Source organism: Mobula hypostoma, chromosome 8 (genome assembly GCF_963921235.1).
Source record: "Mobula hypostoma chromosome 8, sMobHyp1.1, whole genome shotgun sequence".
Lineage (NCBI taxonomy): Eukaryota > Metazoa > Chordata > Chondrichthyes > Myliobatiformes > Myliobatidae > Mobula > Mobula hypostoma.
Window position 1 is genome coordinate 152,263,495 of NC_086104.1, and position 19,786 is coordinate 152,283,280.

Consider the following 19,786-nt stretch of genomic DNA (forward strand, 5'->3'; position numbering starts at 1 on the left):
TTTCGGGGAGAGATGAGGAGAGAAGATGCGAATGGAGAGAGTTGGTAGACCGCTGGACCGAGTGGACCTGGAGCGAGGGTCCGAAGGTCAGCGATGATCGGAGGAGGTCGATGGTGCACGACCGGCTTATCAGTGAGCTCCAACATTGCGAAATAGCCTGTTTCATGGGAATGGGCCCTTTTTCTTTTTTGTTGTTTTCTTTACTAACCATATAGTCAAAGTAAGAATTATAAAGCTCAATCATTTAATTGCATATTGTGTACCGTTTGTTATTTCCGGGTGCTGATTTGTAACAGGGGACACATCACGCAGCATCCACCCAAACGAGATTTCTTAAGTTTGGCCGGGCCTAAGCTGCTAGCCGAAGCGAGAGTTACATGGAGCTGGTGGGAGGGATGTGCCCGGGATGTTCTGAGCTGAGTCCACTACTTTCTACAGCTTCTTGTGTGCCTGCGCATTCTTATTGCGTTAGGGACCGTGATGCAACCAGTCAGGATACTTTCAACAGTGCATCTGCAGAAGTTTGTCAGAGAGTTCAGCGACAAACCGAACTACTTTAACCTTCAGCTCCTTGGAGGAATAATTTTCCTTGTAGCATGCATAAGGGAGACACCACAGCCACTTGGATTTGTCTCTTTCTTGAGGAAAGCCTACAGAAGGTGGTGGATACAACCCAGAAGAAACGCGAGGTCCATGAGCCAGTCCTCATTAGGGGGTCAGAGGTGAAGAGGCTCAGTAACTTTAAATTCCTTGACGTTACCATATCAGAGGATCTGTCCTGGGACCAGCACACAAATGCCATTACAAAGAAGGCACGGCAGAGCTTCCACTTCCTTAGAAGTTTGCGCGGATTTTTGCTTGCAATCTAAAACTTTGACAAACTTCTACAGGTGCACAGTGGAGAGCATCCTGAATGGTTGCATGACGACCTGGTTTGGAAACACTAAAAAGCAAGAACGGAAGAGTCTGCAAAAAGCGATGGACACAGACTAGTCCATCACAGGAAAAGCCCTCCTCACCACTGAACACACTTACAAAGGAGCACCGTCACAAGAAAGCAGCATCCGATATCAAGAATCCCACTATCCAGACCATGCTCTATTCTCACTTCTACCAAGAGGAAAGAAGTACAGGAGCCTTAGGTTCCACACCAAAAGGTTCAAGAACAGCTATTACCCTTCAACCGTCAGGCTCCTGAACTCGTGTGGGTAACGTCACTGACCTCAACACTGAACGGATTCCATAACCTACAGACTCATTTTCAAGGACTCAACAACTCATATTCTCAGTATTATTTATTCTTATGTTTTTTTTGTATTTCCACAATTTATCTTCTTTTGCACATTGGTTGCTTATCAGTCTTGGTGTGTAGTTTTCAACTGATTCTATTGTATTTCTACCATGAATGCCTGCAAGAAAATGAACCTCAGGGTAATATATAGTGACGTACTTAGATAATAAATTCACTTTGAACTTTGGAGGGGGCTGTGTCATGATAAGGAAATAATTGTAACAGTTCTGACTATTTAACTAGAGAGCTTAGAGATTTAACAGTCGAGGAATGCAGTCAAAACTCGCACTTCACAGCTGATTTGAGTGATTTGCAGAATCACCATGAATTTCCCTGAAGTAGCCACGGTACTGAGGAAGTGAGTGACTGAGTCATATATTTCTCAGCAATCAGTTACACTTCCCATCTCTACAGCAGAATTACGTGAGCAGTGTTGCTCAAGGCTGACTACATAAGGGGAGGGAGGGCACATACGTGATACATTGCACACATACATTCTATAAGTATTTCATATTACTGAATGTAGCTGAAGCTGCTTAAATTCAACACCTTGACATGGCCAGCCTTCCGTTGTCCTCATTCATGTAGTCAACAAGAACAGATTCTCAATTATTATTGCTGGGGAATTGAATATCAAAGGAAGGAGAATTTTCAGCAAACAAGTGGAATCTTAAAGTCATACTACATGGAAGCAGACCGTTCAGCCCTTCACCTCCATGCTGACTGGAAGCATTCATCCTTTTGAGAGCCGAGGTCCAGACCTCTGCTCCGCACTCAAAGAGCCAGTGATGTGGACATGGGATGAAGAACGTCAGGAGTCCAGACCTCCAGCTTCACAATCGAAAAGCCAGCGACGTGGACAAGGCGACGGAGGACATCATGGTTGTCGAGGTGTCCCAGGTCAGTGCACGTCCATGCGAAGAGGAGGCACGAGGGCTGGTCAGCCGGTGAAGTCAGTTCGAAATGTGGGTTCCCATCTGGGTGTTGATACTGAACGTAGAAGCCCGTAGGGCAATCAGGAGAATGGAAGTCATAGCCCAATGGCTGAAGCCTGGAAGCCCGCAGGCGGGAGGCTTCTCCTGGAGATGGAGGACCGTCCCGGTGTGTGGGTGGGAGAGAAGAAAGGGGCTTGTTGTTTTGTTTCTTGTTGCGTTTTGTCTTTTTTGTGCTCTGTTTTGGTCTGCCAAGCATTGTGAAGTTGCTGAGTTCATGCAAGATGGAGAGTGAAAGATTTTTGAATGTCACATAAGACACGGAACCTGGGCTTACTGCAGGAAGGCTGGGGTTTGAAACAAAACATCAGCTGTGACCTTGAAGTCAAAGTTAAAATCAAAGTAAATTTATTATCAAAGTATGTAAATACTCAGTGCCCACTGTATTACATGCACCTACATACCAGCTCACTAATGCAAATATCCACTCAGCCAATCACGTGGCAGCAACTCAATGCATAAGAGCATGCAGACATGGTCAAGAGGCTCAGTTGTTCAGACCAAACATCAGAATGGGAAAGATATGTGATCTGAGTGACTATGACCGTGCAACGATCAATGGTGCCAGATAGCATTGTTTGAGTAGCTCAGAAACTGCTGATCTCCTGGGATTTTCACGCACAACAATCTCTACGATTGCGGAAAATGGTGCAAAAGAAAACAAAAAAAAAATCCAGTGAGCTGTAGTTCTGTGGGAGAAAATGCCTTTTTAAAGAAAGACGTCAGAGGAGAATAGCTAGACTGGTTCAAGCTGACAGGAAGGCGTCAGTATCTCAAATAACCATGTCTGGTGTGCAGAAGAGCATTTCTGAATGCACAACACATCGGATCTTGAAGTGGATGGGCTACGGCAGTAGAAGACGACGAACATACACTCAGAGGCCACTTTATTAGGTACAGGAGGTACTTCGTAAAGTGGCCACTGAGTGTGTTCACCATAGACTACCCAGACTTTCATTTTCTTGCAGGCATTTACAGGAATAGAATTTATGAAAAACTATAGATAAACAAAGACTGACAACCAACCAATCTGCAAAAGAAGACAAATTGTGCAAATGAAAATAAATAAACAATATTGAGAACATGAATTGTATGCTCATGGTGAATGGTGAATGGTGAATGTCCAGGTGACTAAATGGCCTCTCCCTGTTCCTAGTTCTTATGTTCCTGTGGTTCCAGTAACTCCTGATGGGTCAAGTAGTCAAGCCATCTGGCGTAAAGGATAATGTTGTTGAAGTAAAGGTTCAAGATTCAGGATTGGTTAATGTCATTTCCAGTTCACAAGTGTGGAGGAGAACAAAATAATTGTTACTCTGCATCTGATGCAGCACCCAAAAATGCAAAAGATGCACAATGATTTAAAAAAAACACAATAACTATAAATACTTAAGATAGCTCATATCCATAGATTGATCGTATGTCCATAAAGTGACGCTAGGCACAGGAGTGACTGCACATAAGGTAATTCTGACAGATATTTATAAAGTACAGGTGGTGGGGTGTGTTAGTAGGTGGAGGTATTGATCAGCCTTGTTGCTTGAGGAAAGTCATTATTTTTGAGCCTGGTGGTCCTGGTGTGGACGCTACGTAGCCTCCTCTCTGATGGGAGTGGGACCAACAGGATTGGGGGGAGGGAGGAGAAGATGGCGGCGCGACCGTTCCGAATGATATTGTATGTGTTAACTAGGGGCCGTGCACAATCCTGATTTGATCGAGACAGCCGTGAGAAGCACGGAGGAACACCTGGAGAAACTTCTGAAATGCCCGCTTCGCTGCTGCTGCTACTGTGCGATGGAGAATCTCCGGAGACGAAGGCCCCAAATCCTTGGCTGCCTATCGCCTGTTGCCGGGGTTGGGGTCGAAGCGTTCGGCAGAGATGGTGCTCGGTGCTCAGTGTTGGAGAGCTGGTCAGAGGCTCGGAGTTTTCGGACGGACTCGGAGTCGGACTGTGATCGGATGCTTCCGGGATGCTGCACCGGCAAGTTGGCGGCGCTGGAGGTTCACCGTCTGCGTGAGATGATGGGACTTTCAAGAGACTTCGAGACTTTGAGACTTTTTACCGTGCCCGTGGTCTGTTCTTTAACAAATTACGGTATTGCTTTGCACTGTTGTAACCATATGTTATAATTATGTGGTTTTTGTCAGTTTTGCAATCGGTTTGTCATGTGTTTCTGTGATATCATTCTGGAGAAACATTGTATCATTTCTTAATACATGCATTACTAAATGACAATAAAAGAGGACTGCGTGTCCTCATAATCTAATCTAATCTAACAGTCCATGAGCAGGATGGGTGGGATCCTTCATGATGTTACTGGTCCTTTTTGTATGTCCCTGATGGGAGGTAGACTGGCGCTGGTGATGTGTTGGCTGGCTTTGACTCCCCAGTGTTGAGCCTTCCTGCCTGCTGCAGTACAGTTTCCGTACCATGCAGCGATGCAGCCTGTTAGGGATGCTCCCTGCTGCGCGTCCGTAGAAGGACATGGGTAAAGATGTGCACAGTCCAGCTCTCCTCAGGATGCAGAGGTGGTGCTCAGCTTTCCTGAATGTATAGGTCGTACTTTGGGACCACGAGAGGTTGTTGGAGACGTGCACTCCCGACATGCTCACAGTTTCCAGTGCTGTGCCGCTGATGTAAAGACGGGTGTGAGTAGTGAGAGTCTCCTAAAGTCCATAACGCAAACTGTAGAATATCAAATTCACTTGGTTGCACTTAATATTCAACACAGCTAAAAAAGTTACTGTAGATTTCTAACAAGGGGCATTATGTAAGAAGTTTGCTTGATTTTTAAATGAGATTCCTGACAGACTAGTTCTGCAGGTTAGTCACAAACTAACTCTCCCCTGGGCACTACAGTTGATAGAATAGTTCAACCAATGAGGCTGCTCCAGTGGCAGGAAGAGACTGTTCATTCAGCCACGGTCCAAGGCCCACAGAATGGATGAAGGGCCGGTTTCCATGCGTTATTATTCCCATTGGGTGGCAAGGTGGAGATACGTCGCTACCAAAGGAGGTGTAAGGTGCTCCTTCTCTCTACTAGCCTGTAGGTCACCCTTGGGCAAGGTGTAGCACCTGCTTAGCCCCCGATCAGGGTCATGTGAAGCCATGGGAGCAGGTGGTAGATGGTGGTATGAGCAGCTGGTGCATATCACAAGTCCTGGTTATGTGACCACAGACTCCGGGCAGACAATCTCTGAGGAGTATTGATAATGTCTGGGGTCACCCGTCTTGTAAAGACACTGCCCAGAAGAAGGCAACAGCAAACCACTTCTGCAGAAAAAATTGTCAGGAACAATCATGGTCATGGATAGACATGATTGCCCACGTCATACGACAGGGTACATAACGAACAAATGAATGATTACTCCCATGGTCCAATGACTGCAGGTTTGCTCCAATTCAAATTGTAGTCCCCGTGTACTTGGTTTTTCTGCAGTCAGTTAACTGCAGACCATTACTAATGGTCCAGAGAATCGCCCAAATATTTCACAGACCAAAAGCAAAAATCAATCTCCTCAGCAGAAACCAATAGCCAGTACAATCAGCTCATTAGTTTCAGTGACAGGGAGATGGCTTAACCTTTTTAAATTACAAAGATGAAGTACAGAATTGTTAACAAGCCTGACTAAAACCTCCAAAACTTTCCTTTATAGTTTAGATTATTTTAAAATATCATCACTGCAAAGCACAGGGTTGTAGTGGAGCAGGCTGCCTCTGACATTCATAATGGAAATCCTGAAAGAATTGCAAGTCCGAATGTTAAAATTAGAACAACTATTTGTGGACGTTCCCTCAGGGAGGACAGAGCTGGAGAGTGGGCTGCTCAGGGTACGTGTTGTGAGACATGAACCAATTGCAGTGAGGGGCGGTGGCAAAAGAAGGAATCCAGTGTTAATCTGTCCAAGTTATCATGTCTGAATAGAGGCAGGATGATTATAATGAGACTTTGAAAACACCTCACTGTCAAACTGAGCTCAAGTGTGAAATGGTAATGTCCATTTAATCGGAATGCATTAATTAGAAGCTTAATTAACCATGAATGTCTGGCAGTGCCAGACTATATTTCCCAGGAATAACCAATGGTAGTGATTGTGTTAAAGTAGACTGATTAATAAAAGTAATTTCTTTGCTGGAAACCGTCAGTCTGTGTAAACATGAGAAATTCTGCAGATACTAGGAATCCAAAGCAACACCCACAAGATGCTGGAGGAACTCAGCAGATCAGGCAGCATCCATGGAAATGATAGATAGTCAATGTTTCGGGCTGAGACGCTTGTTCAAAACTCACTTTGTGTAGTTTTTGTGATTGGTTTGTGTGCAGTCTTTCATTGATTCTATTATATTTCTTTGTTCCACTGTGAATGCCTCTTTTGAAAATGAATCTCAGAAACTATACGACATATATGTACTTCGATAATAAACTTACTTTGAATGTGTAAAGAAGTTTCCAGCTCCTGACATTATTATTCAGTGTGACACTCTGCTCACAATTATAGAATTCAAAAGAAACTGCATCAAATCAGCTCTGACACATGACATTTGGGGTATGTTTTTGGTGGGGATGGAAAAATGCCCAGAGACACAGACTGCCATGTTCAATAGTTCAATTTAATATCAGAGAATGTACACAGTATACAACCTGAAATTCTTACTTATCACAGAATCCATGAAACAAAGAGGAAATAACAGCAATAATGAATGCTAGAAATGCTAGAACCCCAAAGCCCCCCACCCCACGCACAAGCAGAAGCAAAGGTTTCAACCCCACACCACCCCGCCATGCTTCACAGTTCATTACTGTTGACTAAATATCAGAGATGATCAGGCACCATATTTCGCGCTGCTAGGTTAACTGGCCACTGTAAATTGTGCGGGAGGAGAAGATGGCAGGGCGCCGCGTGTGCGCAGCTCTCCGGTGAAAAATGATGTTGTATCTGTTAAATAGGGGCCGTGGGCAATTCTGATTTCATGGAGACAGACGTGAAAGCACAGAGGAATATCTGGAGAAATTTCTGAAACACTCGTTCGCTGCTGTCGTTACTGCACGGTCGGGAATCTTTTGGAGGGTAGGCCTCAAAATCCCCGGCCTTGCCTGCTTTTGGCAACAGAGAAAGAGGTCGAATCGCTCGGACAGAGATGGCGCTCGGTACTCGGCGTTGGAGAGCTGATCAGAGCTCGAAGTTTTCGGATGACTCAAAGTCGGATTGTGGCAGGCAGAGTTCTTCCTTCTCCTGTCTGCATAAGATGTGAGACATTTGCGAAACTTTGAACTTTACTGTGCTCATGGACTTCTTCATCAAGTTATGGTATTGTGCACTGTTGTAACTATATCTTATAATTATGTGGTTTTGTCAGGTTTTTTTAGTCTTGGCTTGTCCTGTGTTTTGTGATATCACACCGGAGGAAATAATGTATCATTTCTTAATGCATGCATTACTAAATGATAATAAAAGAGGACTACGTGTCTTCATAATCTAAAAAATTGCCCCTGGTATGAAAGTGAGTGGTAGAATCCATGGAGAGTTGAGGAGAATACAGACAGAATTAAAAACTGGGATGAATATAGGTTTAGTGTAAATGGACGGTTGATGGTCAATGTGGTCTCGATTGGCCAAAGCATCAATTTCGGTGTTGTATCTATCTCCCCATAATTCTATTTCAGGCTATGTTCTTTATAAAGATCTAGAGTGGCTTCTCTTTTTAATATTAATATACCAAAAATTAAGCTTTATTTTATACAGACTGTTAGACCCTGGCATTATGCTGTTGGGGTGTACTTCAGTTTAGGGTATCAATATCAGCATGTGGGCATTGCAAACTATGTTGCCATTTAGTCCCTAACACATAGGAGCCAAATTAGGCTATTCAGCCCATTGGGTCTGCTCCACCATTCTTTCATAGCTGATTTATTATCCCTCTCATCGCTATTCTCCTGCCATATCCCCATAACCGTTGGCACCCTTACCTACCAATTTCTGCATTAAATATCCAATGATTTGACCTCCGCCGCCATCAGCGGCAATGATCTCCACCCTCCTCATCTCTGGGATGCCCCTCTGTTCCAGAGGCTCCCAACCTTTTTTATGCCATGGAACCTTAACATTAACTGAGGGGTCAGTGGGCACCAGTTTGGGAACCCCTGCTTCATTCTGGTCTTAGACTCCTCCGCTATGGGAAACATCTTTCCCACATCCACTCTCAGACATCCCACCCTGCAAAATCTCATTTCAGGGAGGTAGCACCATCAATTTGCGGGAGACTTCCGGGAGAGGTGGGATGTCTGCAATAGAGTAGCTCCTTAGCAGCTGGCCTGCTAGTTTAAATAACGTTAGCTGTGCTAATGAACGAATGACACCTGTTAAACTCACCTCAACATGTCTTTTACAGTCTTAACCCACCATGGGCAATAGAAAAGTCACCGTTGCAAACAGTGCAGCGAGCAACACTGTCGTTATTTTGACCCCTATTAGGCAGGGGTACACTTTAGTGTAGTCTGGGGTGACGTACGTTTTATATTTTCTTTTTTTTGGAACACTCTGCCACTCTGACTTTTTTTGGAACTCTCTTGCTCTTGCTCTCTCTCTATCGCGCGCTCTCTCGCTCATGGTCGCGCTCTCTCACACTTGCTTTCTCGCTCTCACTCTCGCGCTTGCTTTCTTGCTCTTCCACTCTCTCTCTCGCGCGTTCTCTCACGCTCGCTCTCAAAAAAATCAATTTCCAGGACATTGTATATAACTTGCTGGCATCAGGGAGCCACTATTAATTTGCGGGAGACTCCCGGAACTTCCGGGAGAGGTGGGATGTCTGCACTCTGTCTAGGCTGTTCAATATTCAATAGGTTTCAATGAGGTCCCCCCTCTCATTCTTTTAAATTCCTGTGAGTACAGGTCTCGAGCCATCCAAAGTTCCAGATATGTTAACCCTTTCATTCCCAGGATCATTTACAATCATTTACATTTCCTGCTTACAATCAATAAGGTCAAAGGGAAAACAAAGCTACAGATGCTAGAATTCTAAAATATTTTTTTTAAAAGGCACGAAATCACACAACAGGCCAGTTACTAACTTTGGGAAAGGAAACAGCAAATGCTTTAGGTCAATTAGAACTATGAAATGTTAGAAAGCTTAAACTGCAGATAAGGAGAGAAAAGAGAAAGGTATGGTGGAGACCAACAGAAATGAAAATTTTACTGGAAAACAGAAATGAAAATGGAACACATTGGAAATACTCAGCAGGTCAGGCAGCTTCTGCAGAGAGAAAAGTGCTGTTAGAGCTTTTGATGAAGATTCTTCAAATTTCAAACTACATTTATTATCAAAGTATGTATTCAGTATACAACCCTGAGATTCACCTTCCAGCAGGCCGTCACAAAACAAAGAAACACCATGGAACCCATTCAAAGAAAAAGAACAAATCATGCAAGTCAGAGTTCAAAGTAAATGTTATGATCAAAGTACATATCTGCCACCCTGAGATGCATTTTCTTGTGGGCACCCTCAGCAGATCTATAGAGTTGTAACTAAAACAGGTTCACTGAAAGGTCAACCAGAGTGCAGAAGACAGCAAACCGTGCAAATGCAAATCTAAATAAACAAAAGTAAACAACAAGAACGTGAGATAATGAGATAAAGAGTCCTTGAAGTGAGAGCAATGGTTGTGGGAATATCTCAATAGATGAGTGTTTAATTATCCTCTTTTGTTCAAGAGACTGATGTTTGAGGAGTAGTAACTGTTCTTGAACTTGGTGGTGCAAGTGCTGAGACTCCTGTACTTTCTACCTGATGGCAAAAAACAAGCTACTGACACACAGAATATTAAGCATCAAACCACAGTTTTAAGTTCCTGGATGTCAAGATCTCTGAGGATCTAACCTGGCCCCAAGATATCAATGTAGTTTTAAAGAAGGCAAGTCAGCGGCTATACTTCATTAGGAGTTTGAAGAGATTTGGCATGTCAACAAATACACTCAAAAACTTCTATAGTTGTACCGTGGAGAGCATTCTGACAAGCTGCATCACTGTCTGGTATGGAGGGGCTACTGCACAGGACTGAAAGAAGCTGCAGAAGGTTGTTAATCTAGTCAGCTCCATCATGGGTGCTAGCTTACAAAGTACCCAGGACATCTTTAGGGAGTGGTGTCTCAGAATGGCAGGGCCCATTATTAAGGACCTCCAGCACCCAGGGCATGCCCTTTTCTCACTGTTACCATCAGGTAGGAGGTACAGAAGCCTGAGGGCGCAAACTCAGTGATTCAGAAACACCTTCTTCCCTCTGCCATCCGATTCCTAAATGGACATTGAACCCTTGGGACACTACCTCAAGCTTTTTTTAATATACAGTATTTCTGTTTTCGCATGTTATTTTATCTATTCAATATACTAATTGATTTACTTGTTTATTGATTATTATTTTTCTCTGTTAGATTATGTATTGCATTGAACTGCTGCTGCTAAGTTAACACATTTCACGTCACATGCCGGTGATAATAAACCTGATTCTGATTCAGAGTCCTTGAAACAGGCTAGGAACATTTAGTCTAGGATTGACCTGAGCTGCTAACCCACTTTTTATTTCCATGCCTGCAGTCTGACCTACAGAACATGACCTAGCACATTCCATTTTCCTTTTCTGTTTCTTAAGACTGACCAAAAGGTGCTGATGCCTAGAATTGATGCAAATCGAGGAGGTGAAGGAGAAGAGAGAAAATCATGGGGGAAATATGAGATGCAAAACACAGTAGCTGCTAGAAATTTGAAATAACAGACCCCAAAAATACCAAGTAGGTCAGGCAGCGACTGTGAAGGGAGAAAAACTCTGAGCTGACATGACAGCTGGTCAGCACTGAAACAGACTGGAAAGGCTGTTTACCTACAATCATATGTTGAGTCTAGAGGTTGTCATGTCAGGAGATGAGATCCTGTTCCTTGTTGGGTTTAGTCTGTATTGTTAAGAGATGAAAGTGGTCAGAGTAAGAGAGGGAACAGTGAATTAAAATAGCAGGTGACCCAAAGTCTAAGATTACCCTTGCTGACTGAAAGGAGATGTGATGCTGCTGCAAGTCAGTTTTTCATTGCTCCTGTGCATATCTGGACTTGTGCTATGACAATAAACTTGACTTTTGACTGGAGGCTTTAAATCAATCAATCCAACCTGATTTGGTTTCACCAAAGTCGTGAAGAACATCTAAGTGGCACCCAGCTGCTACATGGCTTCCACTGAGACTGTCACAATGGGGTGCTGGGAACAGACCCAAATGCAAGACACAGACACTGAAGTACAAGGGACTATGAACTAGGAGCCTGTGCTTGGAGTCCAAGCCAGAGACTGGACAAGGACCCAGAACCCAGGTCTTGTCTCGGGGTTGCTCCGAGTCACAGTCACAGCCAGCAACCTCCACTGGCTACAGAAACAGCTGTATCCCTACCTAGCTCAGAGTGGCTAATGTCCACTCAGCTGGCCCAGGAAACAGCCAAATCCATACTGCAAAGACTACTCCAACAAGTGGCAACAAGGCTCCATGAAGCAGCAGTCCTCCAACCAGGCCTAGAGATCACAAATGGTTTCACTAGAGGTTGCTCCAAGGGGGACTAACAAGACAAACCAGCAGCCCATACTTCACCCCAAGGCTACTTATATTCCGAGCCCAAAGATGGGAATCAGATGCCTATGATTAACTCAACTAAACGAGGGACAGCTGGAAGACCCGGAGTCCTGAGTCCACAGACCGGACCGTGAACCAGAATGCGGACTTCACGGACCGGACCATGACAGAGACAAGAACTAGAGGTCATAGGTTAAAGGGTAAAAGGTGAAAAGTTTAAGGGGAGCATGAGGGGCATCTTAGGTCATGGATGAGAGGGGAGAACTGTGGTCCAGGTGTGGCTCAACGGGACCAGGCATGATAGCAATGGGCCAAAGAGCATGTTTCTACGCTGGCATAGAAACTCTAACACCCTATGAGTCGCAGTTAGCGTAACACCATTACAAAGCCAATAACCCAGGTTCAATTCTGCCACTGTCTGTAAGGGCTCTTCCAATGACTGAGTGGGTTTCCTCCCTCCCTACCCTCAGGTCTCCTCCCACATTTCAAAGACACATGGTTTAATAGGTTAATTAGTCACATGAGTATAATTGAGTGTTCTGGCTTGTGGGCCAGAGGGGTCTGTTGTCGTGCTGTATCTCTAAATCAGGGCTTTCCAACCTGCAGTCCATGGATTCCTTGCTTAATGGTGTTGGAAACCAATTTTCCCCGGGATCAATAAAGTATGACTATGACTATGACTATGGTCCATGGCATTAAAAGGGTGGGAACCTCTGCTTTAAATAAATAAGTATATAAACACGAAAGAAACAAATTGAAAATACTGAATATATTATAGTAGTGGAAGCATATAGTCATAGAGAAGTACAGCACAGAAACAGGTTCTTCAGCCCATCTAGTCCTTGCTGAAACCACTTAAGCTGTCTACTCCCATCGACCTACACAAGGACCATAGTCCTCCATACCTCTTCCAAACTTCTCTTAAACACTGAAGTCGAAGCTTGCATGCACCACTAGTGCTGGCAGCTCATTCCACACTCTCACAACCCTCTGAGTTAAGAAGTTTCACCTTTCACCCCTAACCCATGACCTCTAGCTGTCATCCCACACAAGCTCAGTGGAAAAATCCTGCTTACTTTTACCCTATCTATACCCCTCATAATTTTCCTTGAATTGCTGCTTTGTGGGACTTTTAGGTCCCGGAAGGGAAAGGAACAGGTAGAAGGACAGATATTACATCTCCAGAATCCACATGGGAAGGTGATGTGAGAAGGAGAGAGGTGGTTGCTGATAGATGAATGAGTTTCTTTCCTTCCATGTCTTGTGACATCCCCAAGATGAAGGCGGTAGAAATGATGGGTGATGATCTATTGAGTGTGGAGGGTGCTGTGTGGGAGGTGAGGACTAATAATACTACCATTACCAAAGGTGGGTCTGCATGGTAGCTGATCACTGCTATTATTATTGCACAGTTTGTCTTCTTTTGCACATTGGTTGTTTGTAGGTCTTTGTTAATGTCTAATTTTTCATGAAATTCTACTGTATTTCTTGTTTTTTCCCTGTAAACGCCTGCAAGAAAATGAATCTCAATGTAGTATTTGGTAACATATACATAATTTGATAATAAATTTACTTTGACCTTTGATTGAGGGTCAGAACTTGCATTGAAGGATGCTCCACAATGTATAATTCTGCTGATTGAAAGATATTGACAACAGCATGCAATTTAAATTAATTAAATGCCCATTCAAAATTTTAACTCCTATTCAGATGGGACTATTGATAAGATTCAAGACTGTTTAATGTCATTTCCTCTACACAAGTGTAAAGGAGAACAAAATAATTGTTACTCTGGATCTGATGCAGTACAAAAAACGCACAGTAAGATAAAGAACACAATAATTTAAAAACACAATAAATATAAATACATAATACATCAATATATGTCCATAAAGTGACGCTAGGCACAGGGGTGTCTGTACATAAGGTGACCGACAGAAGATGACAAAGTAGTGGTGGTTGGGAGTGTGTAGGGGTGGGTTAGTGGGTGGAGGTGTTAATCAGCCTTACTGCTTGGGGAAAGTAACTGGTCTTGTCTCTGGTGGTCCTGGTGTGGATGCTACGTAGCCTTCTTCTAGATGGGAGTGGGTCAAACAATCCATGAGCAGGGTGGGTGGGATCGGTCATGACGTTACTGGCCCTTTTCCAGCACCTTTCTGCATACGTGACCTAGATCGCGGGTAGGCTGGTGCCAGCGATACGTTCAATTTTTAAGAAGAATTGGAATGATAAGGTTGTTGAAAACTACTGGTTCTGTTGCGATGCGTAACTCGTGTGCAGTGTCTGTACTCACTGGGTCAGGAATGACTCAAGTGACGCCTTTATGATGTTCCAGCATATTTCAGGACTGCTTTGAGCCTCCTTAATCAACTCCAGCTCCACTGAACCCTACCAAGGGCATAACCTGATACAAACTGAGATGAAGGTCTGCCCTACGGTGCAGTCCTTACAATTAAGACTTCCCAACGACCTTGTGTAACAAGGGCCACATGATCATCTCACAGAAAATGCGAGACAGCAAGTCTGCCTTCTACCAGAGCTAGCAACAGGCTATTGTAGGTCACTCTTGTCAACGTACACCAGTGTCATCTAAAATTCCACAGTTTACTGACAAACCACTCTTCAGTGTGGCTATGCAATAATGTTAACCTGAATCTGAGACAGTCCCTGTCATTGTTTCCAAGATCAACCACCCCATTTGTAATATGTATCTTTGTGCTGGACTTCACACCTCTTTCAATAATACATTTACACAAAGATAACTTTTTTTTAAAGTTCTTAGGGACAGTTTTGGAGACAATATGGGGAGGTTAGGGTTTGGGGACAGGGATGAGGGGGAGTTAGAGTTCAGGCTGGAAAACAGAGTCTGGGCAGGAGCTGGTGTTCAGAGTCCGTGTCAGTGCGTTTCACAGTTGAACATCTGCCTTCATGGAGATCAGGTCGGCACGCGATCCTCAAGTTGGCGAGTCCTGGGGGTTCATAAGGTCTGGTGAAGACCACCCCCCCCAGGTCACAGGGTCAAAGGTCAATGCAATGTCCACAAGTCAACGCCCTGGAGTTCAAACCCATGATCGACAAGTCCTAGGGTCGAGGCCCGAAGGTCGACCCATGAACAGCGAGTCCTGGAATTGACACCCATATGTCCACGAAGCTGAAGCTCGAGGTCCACGGTTTGATAGTTACAAAGGTAAAAGTCTGAAGCTCAAAGGTCAAAGATGACGAGCCCACAGACAGAGACCCTAAGAAGTCATGAGAGCTGGTCACTCTCCCCAGGTCACCGGGGTCAGAGGTTTGTGGAAGTCTGGAAGTCGAGGCCACTGGTCAAACTTGTGAGTGGCGGATCATGGGGTGTAGGCCTGAGGGTCAAATCCATGAACAGCAAGTTCGAGGGTCAATACTCAGAGGTCGGGGCCAAGGACTGGAGGCCCGGTGGTGGCTTGTCCTGGGGTTGGAGTCCTGCCTGTGTGTTAGAGTGGGTGGGTGGGAGGGTGAGAAAGGGCTTGTTTGCTATAACTATTGTTGTTGCTTGTGTTATTCTGCTGAACATGGTGGGCATGCTATGTTGGCGTCGGAATGTGTGGCATCACTTGTGCGCTGCCCCCAGCACACCCTTGGATGTGTTGGTTGCTAACGGAAATATATATGTATGATAAAGAAATTTAAATCTGAATCAGGTGGTTTGCAGTTCAGCATTAGTTTCGTAAGGCTGGAGCAGCAGGCATGGTAAATGAAAATGGGTCTGTAATCATGAGCAGAAGTGAACAAGGCTTAGCATCTGGTCAGAGATCTGCATATGACATTTTGACTCTGCTGGTGGGAGACAAGAAAATAAAAACACCTTTCACTAACGAAGCAGCTCTTCTTTCAGCCCTCCCAATGAAACAGCCCGTGTTGATACAGCACCTTTAATAAGGCAGCACATCCCCGAGGGATTTCACAACTGTCTCACCAAATAAAACTTGACATCGGACTATAAAAGCAAATGCTGGAATGGGTGACCAAAAGCTGAGTCAGCTGTCGGAGGGGGTGGCGGGGGCGAGATTAAGGAAGATCTTAAGAGAGAGAGAGAGAGAGAGGGGCAAGAGAAGGGGGGGAAGAGAGAGCGAGAGAAAGAAAGAAAGAAAGAGAACTGAGGCTGATCTGTGGGCTTGCTCCAGCCTTCATGTCTGAGGGCTCACTTTTGATCTGACTGATATTTGCTTACTTTTATTGTTTGCATGATTTGTTTTCTCTCTCTCTGAACATAGGCAGATTGTTGGTCTTTTTTAATGGGTTCTTTTGATTCCTGGTTTTGTGGCTGCCTGTAAGGAGGCAAATCTCAAGGTTGTATAATGTATACATACTTCGATAATAAATGTACTTTGAACTTTGAAAGTGTGAGGAGAATATAATGTCAATGTAAGATTAGCGTAAATGAGTCCTTGATGATCAGCAATGGACCGAATAGCCTGTATCTGTTACACTTTGTAACTTCAAAACATTAAACCAATTCAAAGGAAGACACGGACGTCCAGAAATGCAAATCCAACTTCATCTTTTACTTTAAGTGAAACACACACGTATCACATGGTAGCGTAATGACATATGCAATTCACTTATTTATACTTACTATAACCCGCAATTAATTATTGAAACAAAGAATGCATAATCAACCAATATATGTACGAGATTACTAAAATGTTGTTGAAATATTAAATATACAACAGTTTCTTTCCTGTACCTCTCTATAATTCTATAAATCCAGCTCTAGCCTGCTTGCAGCTAAAGCAACAGATTAGATTGTGAGCAACACACACAAAATGCCGGAGGAACTCATCTGCACGGGCAACATCGATGGAGGGGATTAAAGAGCCGACGTTTTGAGCCGAGACCCTTCATCGGGACCTGCTGAGTTTCTCCCGCATTTTGTGGGCATTGCTCTGGATTTCCAGCATCTGCAGAATCTCTTGTGTTTGAGATTAGGTTGTGAATGTACACAGGTCCAGCAGGCACTGTGCTGGTTAACATGAGATATACAACTCAGCAGTTTAAAGTAGGGCTGCTGACTCTGATTGCATTTCGTACTGATTTCATGACACGACATGACATCCTGTCCCCAACCTCCCTGCCCATTTTGTTCTGCTGATGTCTCCTCCATCTCCAAGTATTGTAAGAAAATAGACTTAGTTTATTGACCATTTTCTTGCTAAGCTTCTGCAAGATTAACCCGAAATTCCTGAATATTCCGAGAGAGCCTGGTACCTTTTTTTACAGTTCTATACAACATTTTTTTCAGATTCAAGATTGTTTATTATCACTCTTCAGTACATGAATATAAAGAGGAACAAAATGTTTTTTACTCTGGATTAGATGCTGCATAAAAAAACACAATAAGTATACACAAAACATAACAATTCTATAAAACACTATGTACAAGTAACTATTTGAGTGTGGCAACAAATATGTAGGGCCAGCTTAAATGCTGTCATCATCATTATGTGCTGTGTCACATGACTTCTCATGACCGTGATCTTTCTTGGCAAAGTTTTCTACAGAAGTGGTTTGCCATTGCCTTCTTCTCGGCAGGGTCTTTACAAGACAGGTGACCCCAGCCATTATCAATACTCTTCAGAGGTTGTCTGCCTGGTGTCAGTGGTCGCATAACCAGGACTTGTGACATGCACCAGCTGCTCATATGACCATCCACCACCCACTCCCATAGCTTCACGTGACCCTGATCGGGGTGGGGGGGGGGAGCGGCTAAGCAGGTACCACACCTTGCCCAAGGGTGACCTGTAGGCTAGCAGGGAAGGAACAACTTACACCTCCTTTGGGAGAGATGTATCTCCATCCTGACACCAATATATTCTGTACATAAACTAGTTGTACTGAATGCATCCAGGTGTGGGAGAATCTGTACAAAAGGTGATTCTGACAGGAAATGAGAAAGTGACAAAGTCTTTCATAGTGGCACTGTAGTGGAAATGAATAGAAATGTTCAATTCCAAACAGAGACATTGATGCAGAGATACATACTAGGATGCGCTGGGACACACCATCAGTGATGTAACCTGGGGTCTTTGGGTGTTTTGGGCTCTTTCAACATCAGACACCCTCACCCAGACAACACAGCCAGGGTTGATCAGGCCCTGGCTTGTGTTCCAGCAACACTGGTCTATGGATCACACCTCTTGATCCATTGCCAACTGGATGCTCGCTCATCAGACACTGCGACAGTCCTGATGGGCCCTTGAAAGGTGCTTGGAATGAAATCCCGGGAAACGGATACACTCCAAATTTCAGAAACTAATCAAAAGAAAAACACAAGAGCTGGTATATACACCTACTTTGTTTTGTTTTTTCTCATTTCTTAAGTGAAGTGCGCACATAAGACACGGAGGCATGATGACATATGCCATTCACTTACTTTTACATATAACCCGTACTGAATTATGTAAGCAAACAAGGAATATATTTAAAGTTCAAAGTACATTTATTGTCAAAGTATGTATACATTATACAACCTTGAGATTTATGTCCTAACAGGCAGCCACAAAACGAAGAAATCCAGAAGAGCCCATAGAATAAGAAGAACGTCAAACACCCAACGTGCAGAGAGGGAAAAATAACAAATCATGCAAACAGTAAAAGCAAGCAAGCAGCATCTAGAACAAAAGTGACTCCACAGGCATGAAGCCAGGTACAACTGGAGCAGACCCACAGCCTCAGTTCATCACATTACGGTGTAACCATCGCGGGAGCCCACCATATCACTCTAGTGTTTGATGGATGGAATGGCAAGCTGGATCGCCAAGAACTCTACCATCAGTTTGTGGGACGTGTTGCTCAGGATCTCAGACTATGTACGTGTGAGGGTTTGTTTGCTCACTATTTTGAACGTGCTGTGTATGGATTGTACCTTGGCTGCAAAGGATTGCTGTTTCATTCCGTGTATGGTTGAATGGCAATTAAACTTGATTTATTATCGAAGTACGTGTCCGTCATCATATACTACTCTTTTCTTGCAGGCTTTCACAGTAGAACAAGGAAATACAAAAGGGAAGAAGCAGTGAAAAGCTACTCGTAAAGCCTGACAAACAACCAGTGGGCAAAAGGTTCTTGTTGCTGCACAGCAGAATGAGCTTCCCTTCTCTCTCCACTTCTAACATTTGAACTTTCTCATGCCTTATGTGCCTTTAATGCCATTCATTACAATATTGTGGAGATCAGCTTGCCATATCATGTTATTGTCCAATATACAGGAAAAATTAACATATGGACGTCTATAAAAAAGGGACCTGTTCATAACCCAGGAGGGCCTGTATAATTACCTGGGGAGAGTATTTTTGGTTGTGCACTGGTATGGTGAGATTGTAATGCTTTTTATTCTCAGCAGTAAGCAACTTTTCCAGGGTCAATAAAGTTCAAAGTAAATTTATTACCGAAGTACATACATGTCATTTTCCTGTGGGCATACTCAGCAAATCTATAGAATAGTAACTATATCAATGAACAACCAACCAGACTGCAGAGGACAACAAACTGTGCAAATGCAAATATAAAGAAATAGCAATAAATAACGAGAACATGAGATCATTAGTTCCAGGAACATTTCAATGATGGGGCAAGTGAGTGTAGTTATTCCCTTCAGTTCAAGAGCCGTTCAAGGTTGAGGGGTGGTAACTGCTCTTGATCCTGGTGGTGTGAGTCTTGAGGCTCCTGTACTTTCTACCTGATGACAGCATAAAAGAAGAGAGCATAGCCTGGGTAGTGGGGACCTCTGATGATAGACGCTGCTTTCCTGTGGCGGCGTTTCATGTAGGTGTGCTCAATACACCTACTGAGAAAGAGCACAGTAATATAATGTATCAAGATCTGGAAACTGCAATCACACTAATCTATGCAATATACAGACTCGTCG

At 43.8% G+C, this 19,786-nt stretch overlaps 2 protein-coding genes across 6 annotated transcripts in view; one reads left to right on the forward strand and one right to left on the reverse strand.

The window, feature by feature from the left end:
• hk2 (hexokinase 2) overlaps window positions 1-19,786 on the reverse strand; it is a 184,339-nt gene that overhangs the window by 81,578 nt on the left and 82,975 nt on the right. The window lies entirely within an intron of this gene.
• Window positions 1,815-19,641, forward strand: LOC134350291 (uncharacterized). 3 transcript variants are annotated; one of them, XR_010018865.1, is made up of 2 exons: window positions 1,815-2,191; window positions 18,894-19,641. XR_010018865.1 is itself a non-coding variant. In XM_063055330.1 (2 exons), the coding sequence occupies exons 1-2, from the start codon at window positions 2,008-2,010 to the stop codon at window positions 4,408-4,410; spliced, it is 624 nt and encodes a 207-aa protein (XP_062911400.1). In that variant the 5' UTR covers window positions 1,815-2,007; the 3' UTR covers window positions 4,411-4,784. The 3 variants fall into 3 exon arrangements, 1 of the variants encoding a protein (XP_062911400.1); XR_010018864.1 differs by lacking the exon at window positions 18,894-19,641 and adding an exon at window positions 7,230-7,615; XM_063055330.1 differs by lacking the exon at window positions 18,894-19,641 and adding an exon at window positions 3,971-4,784.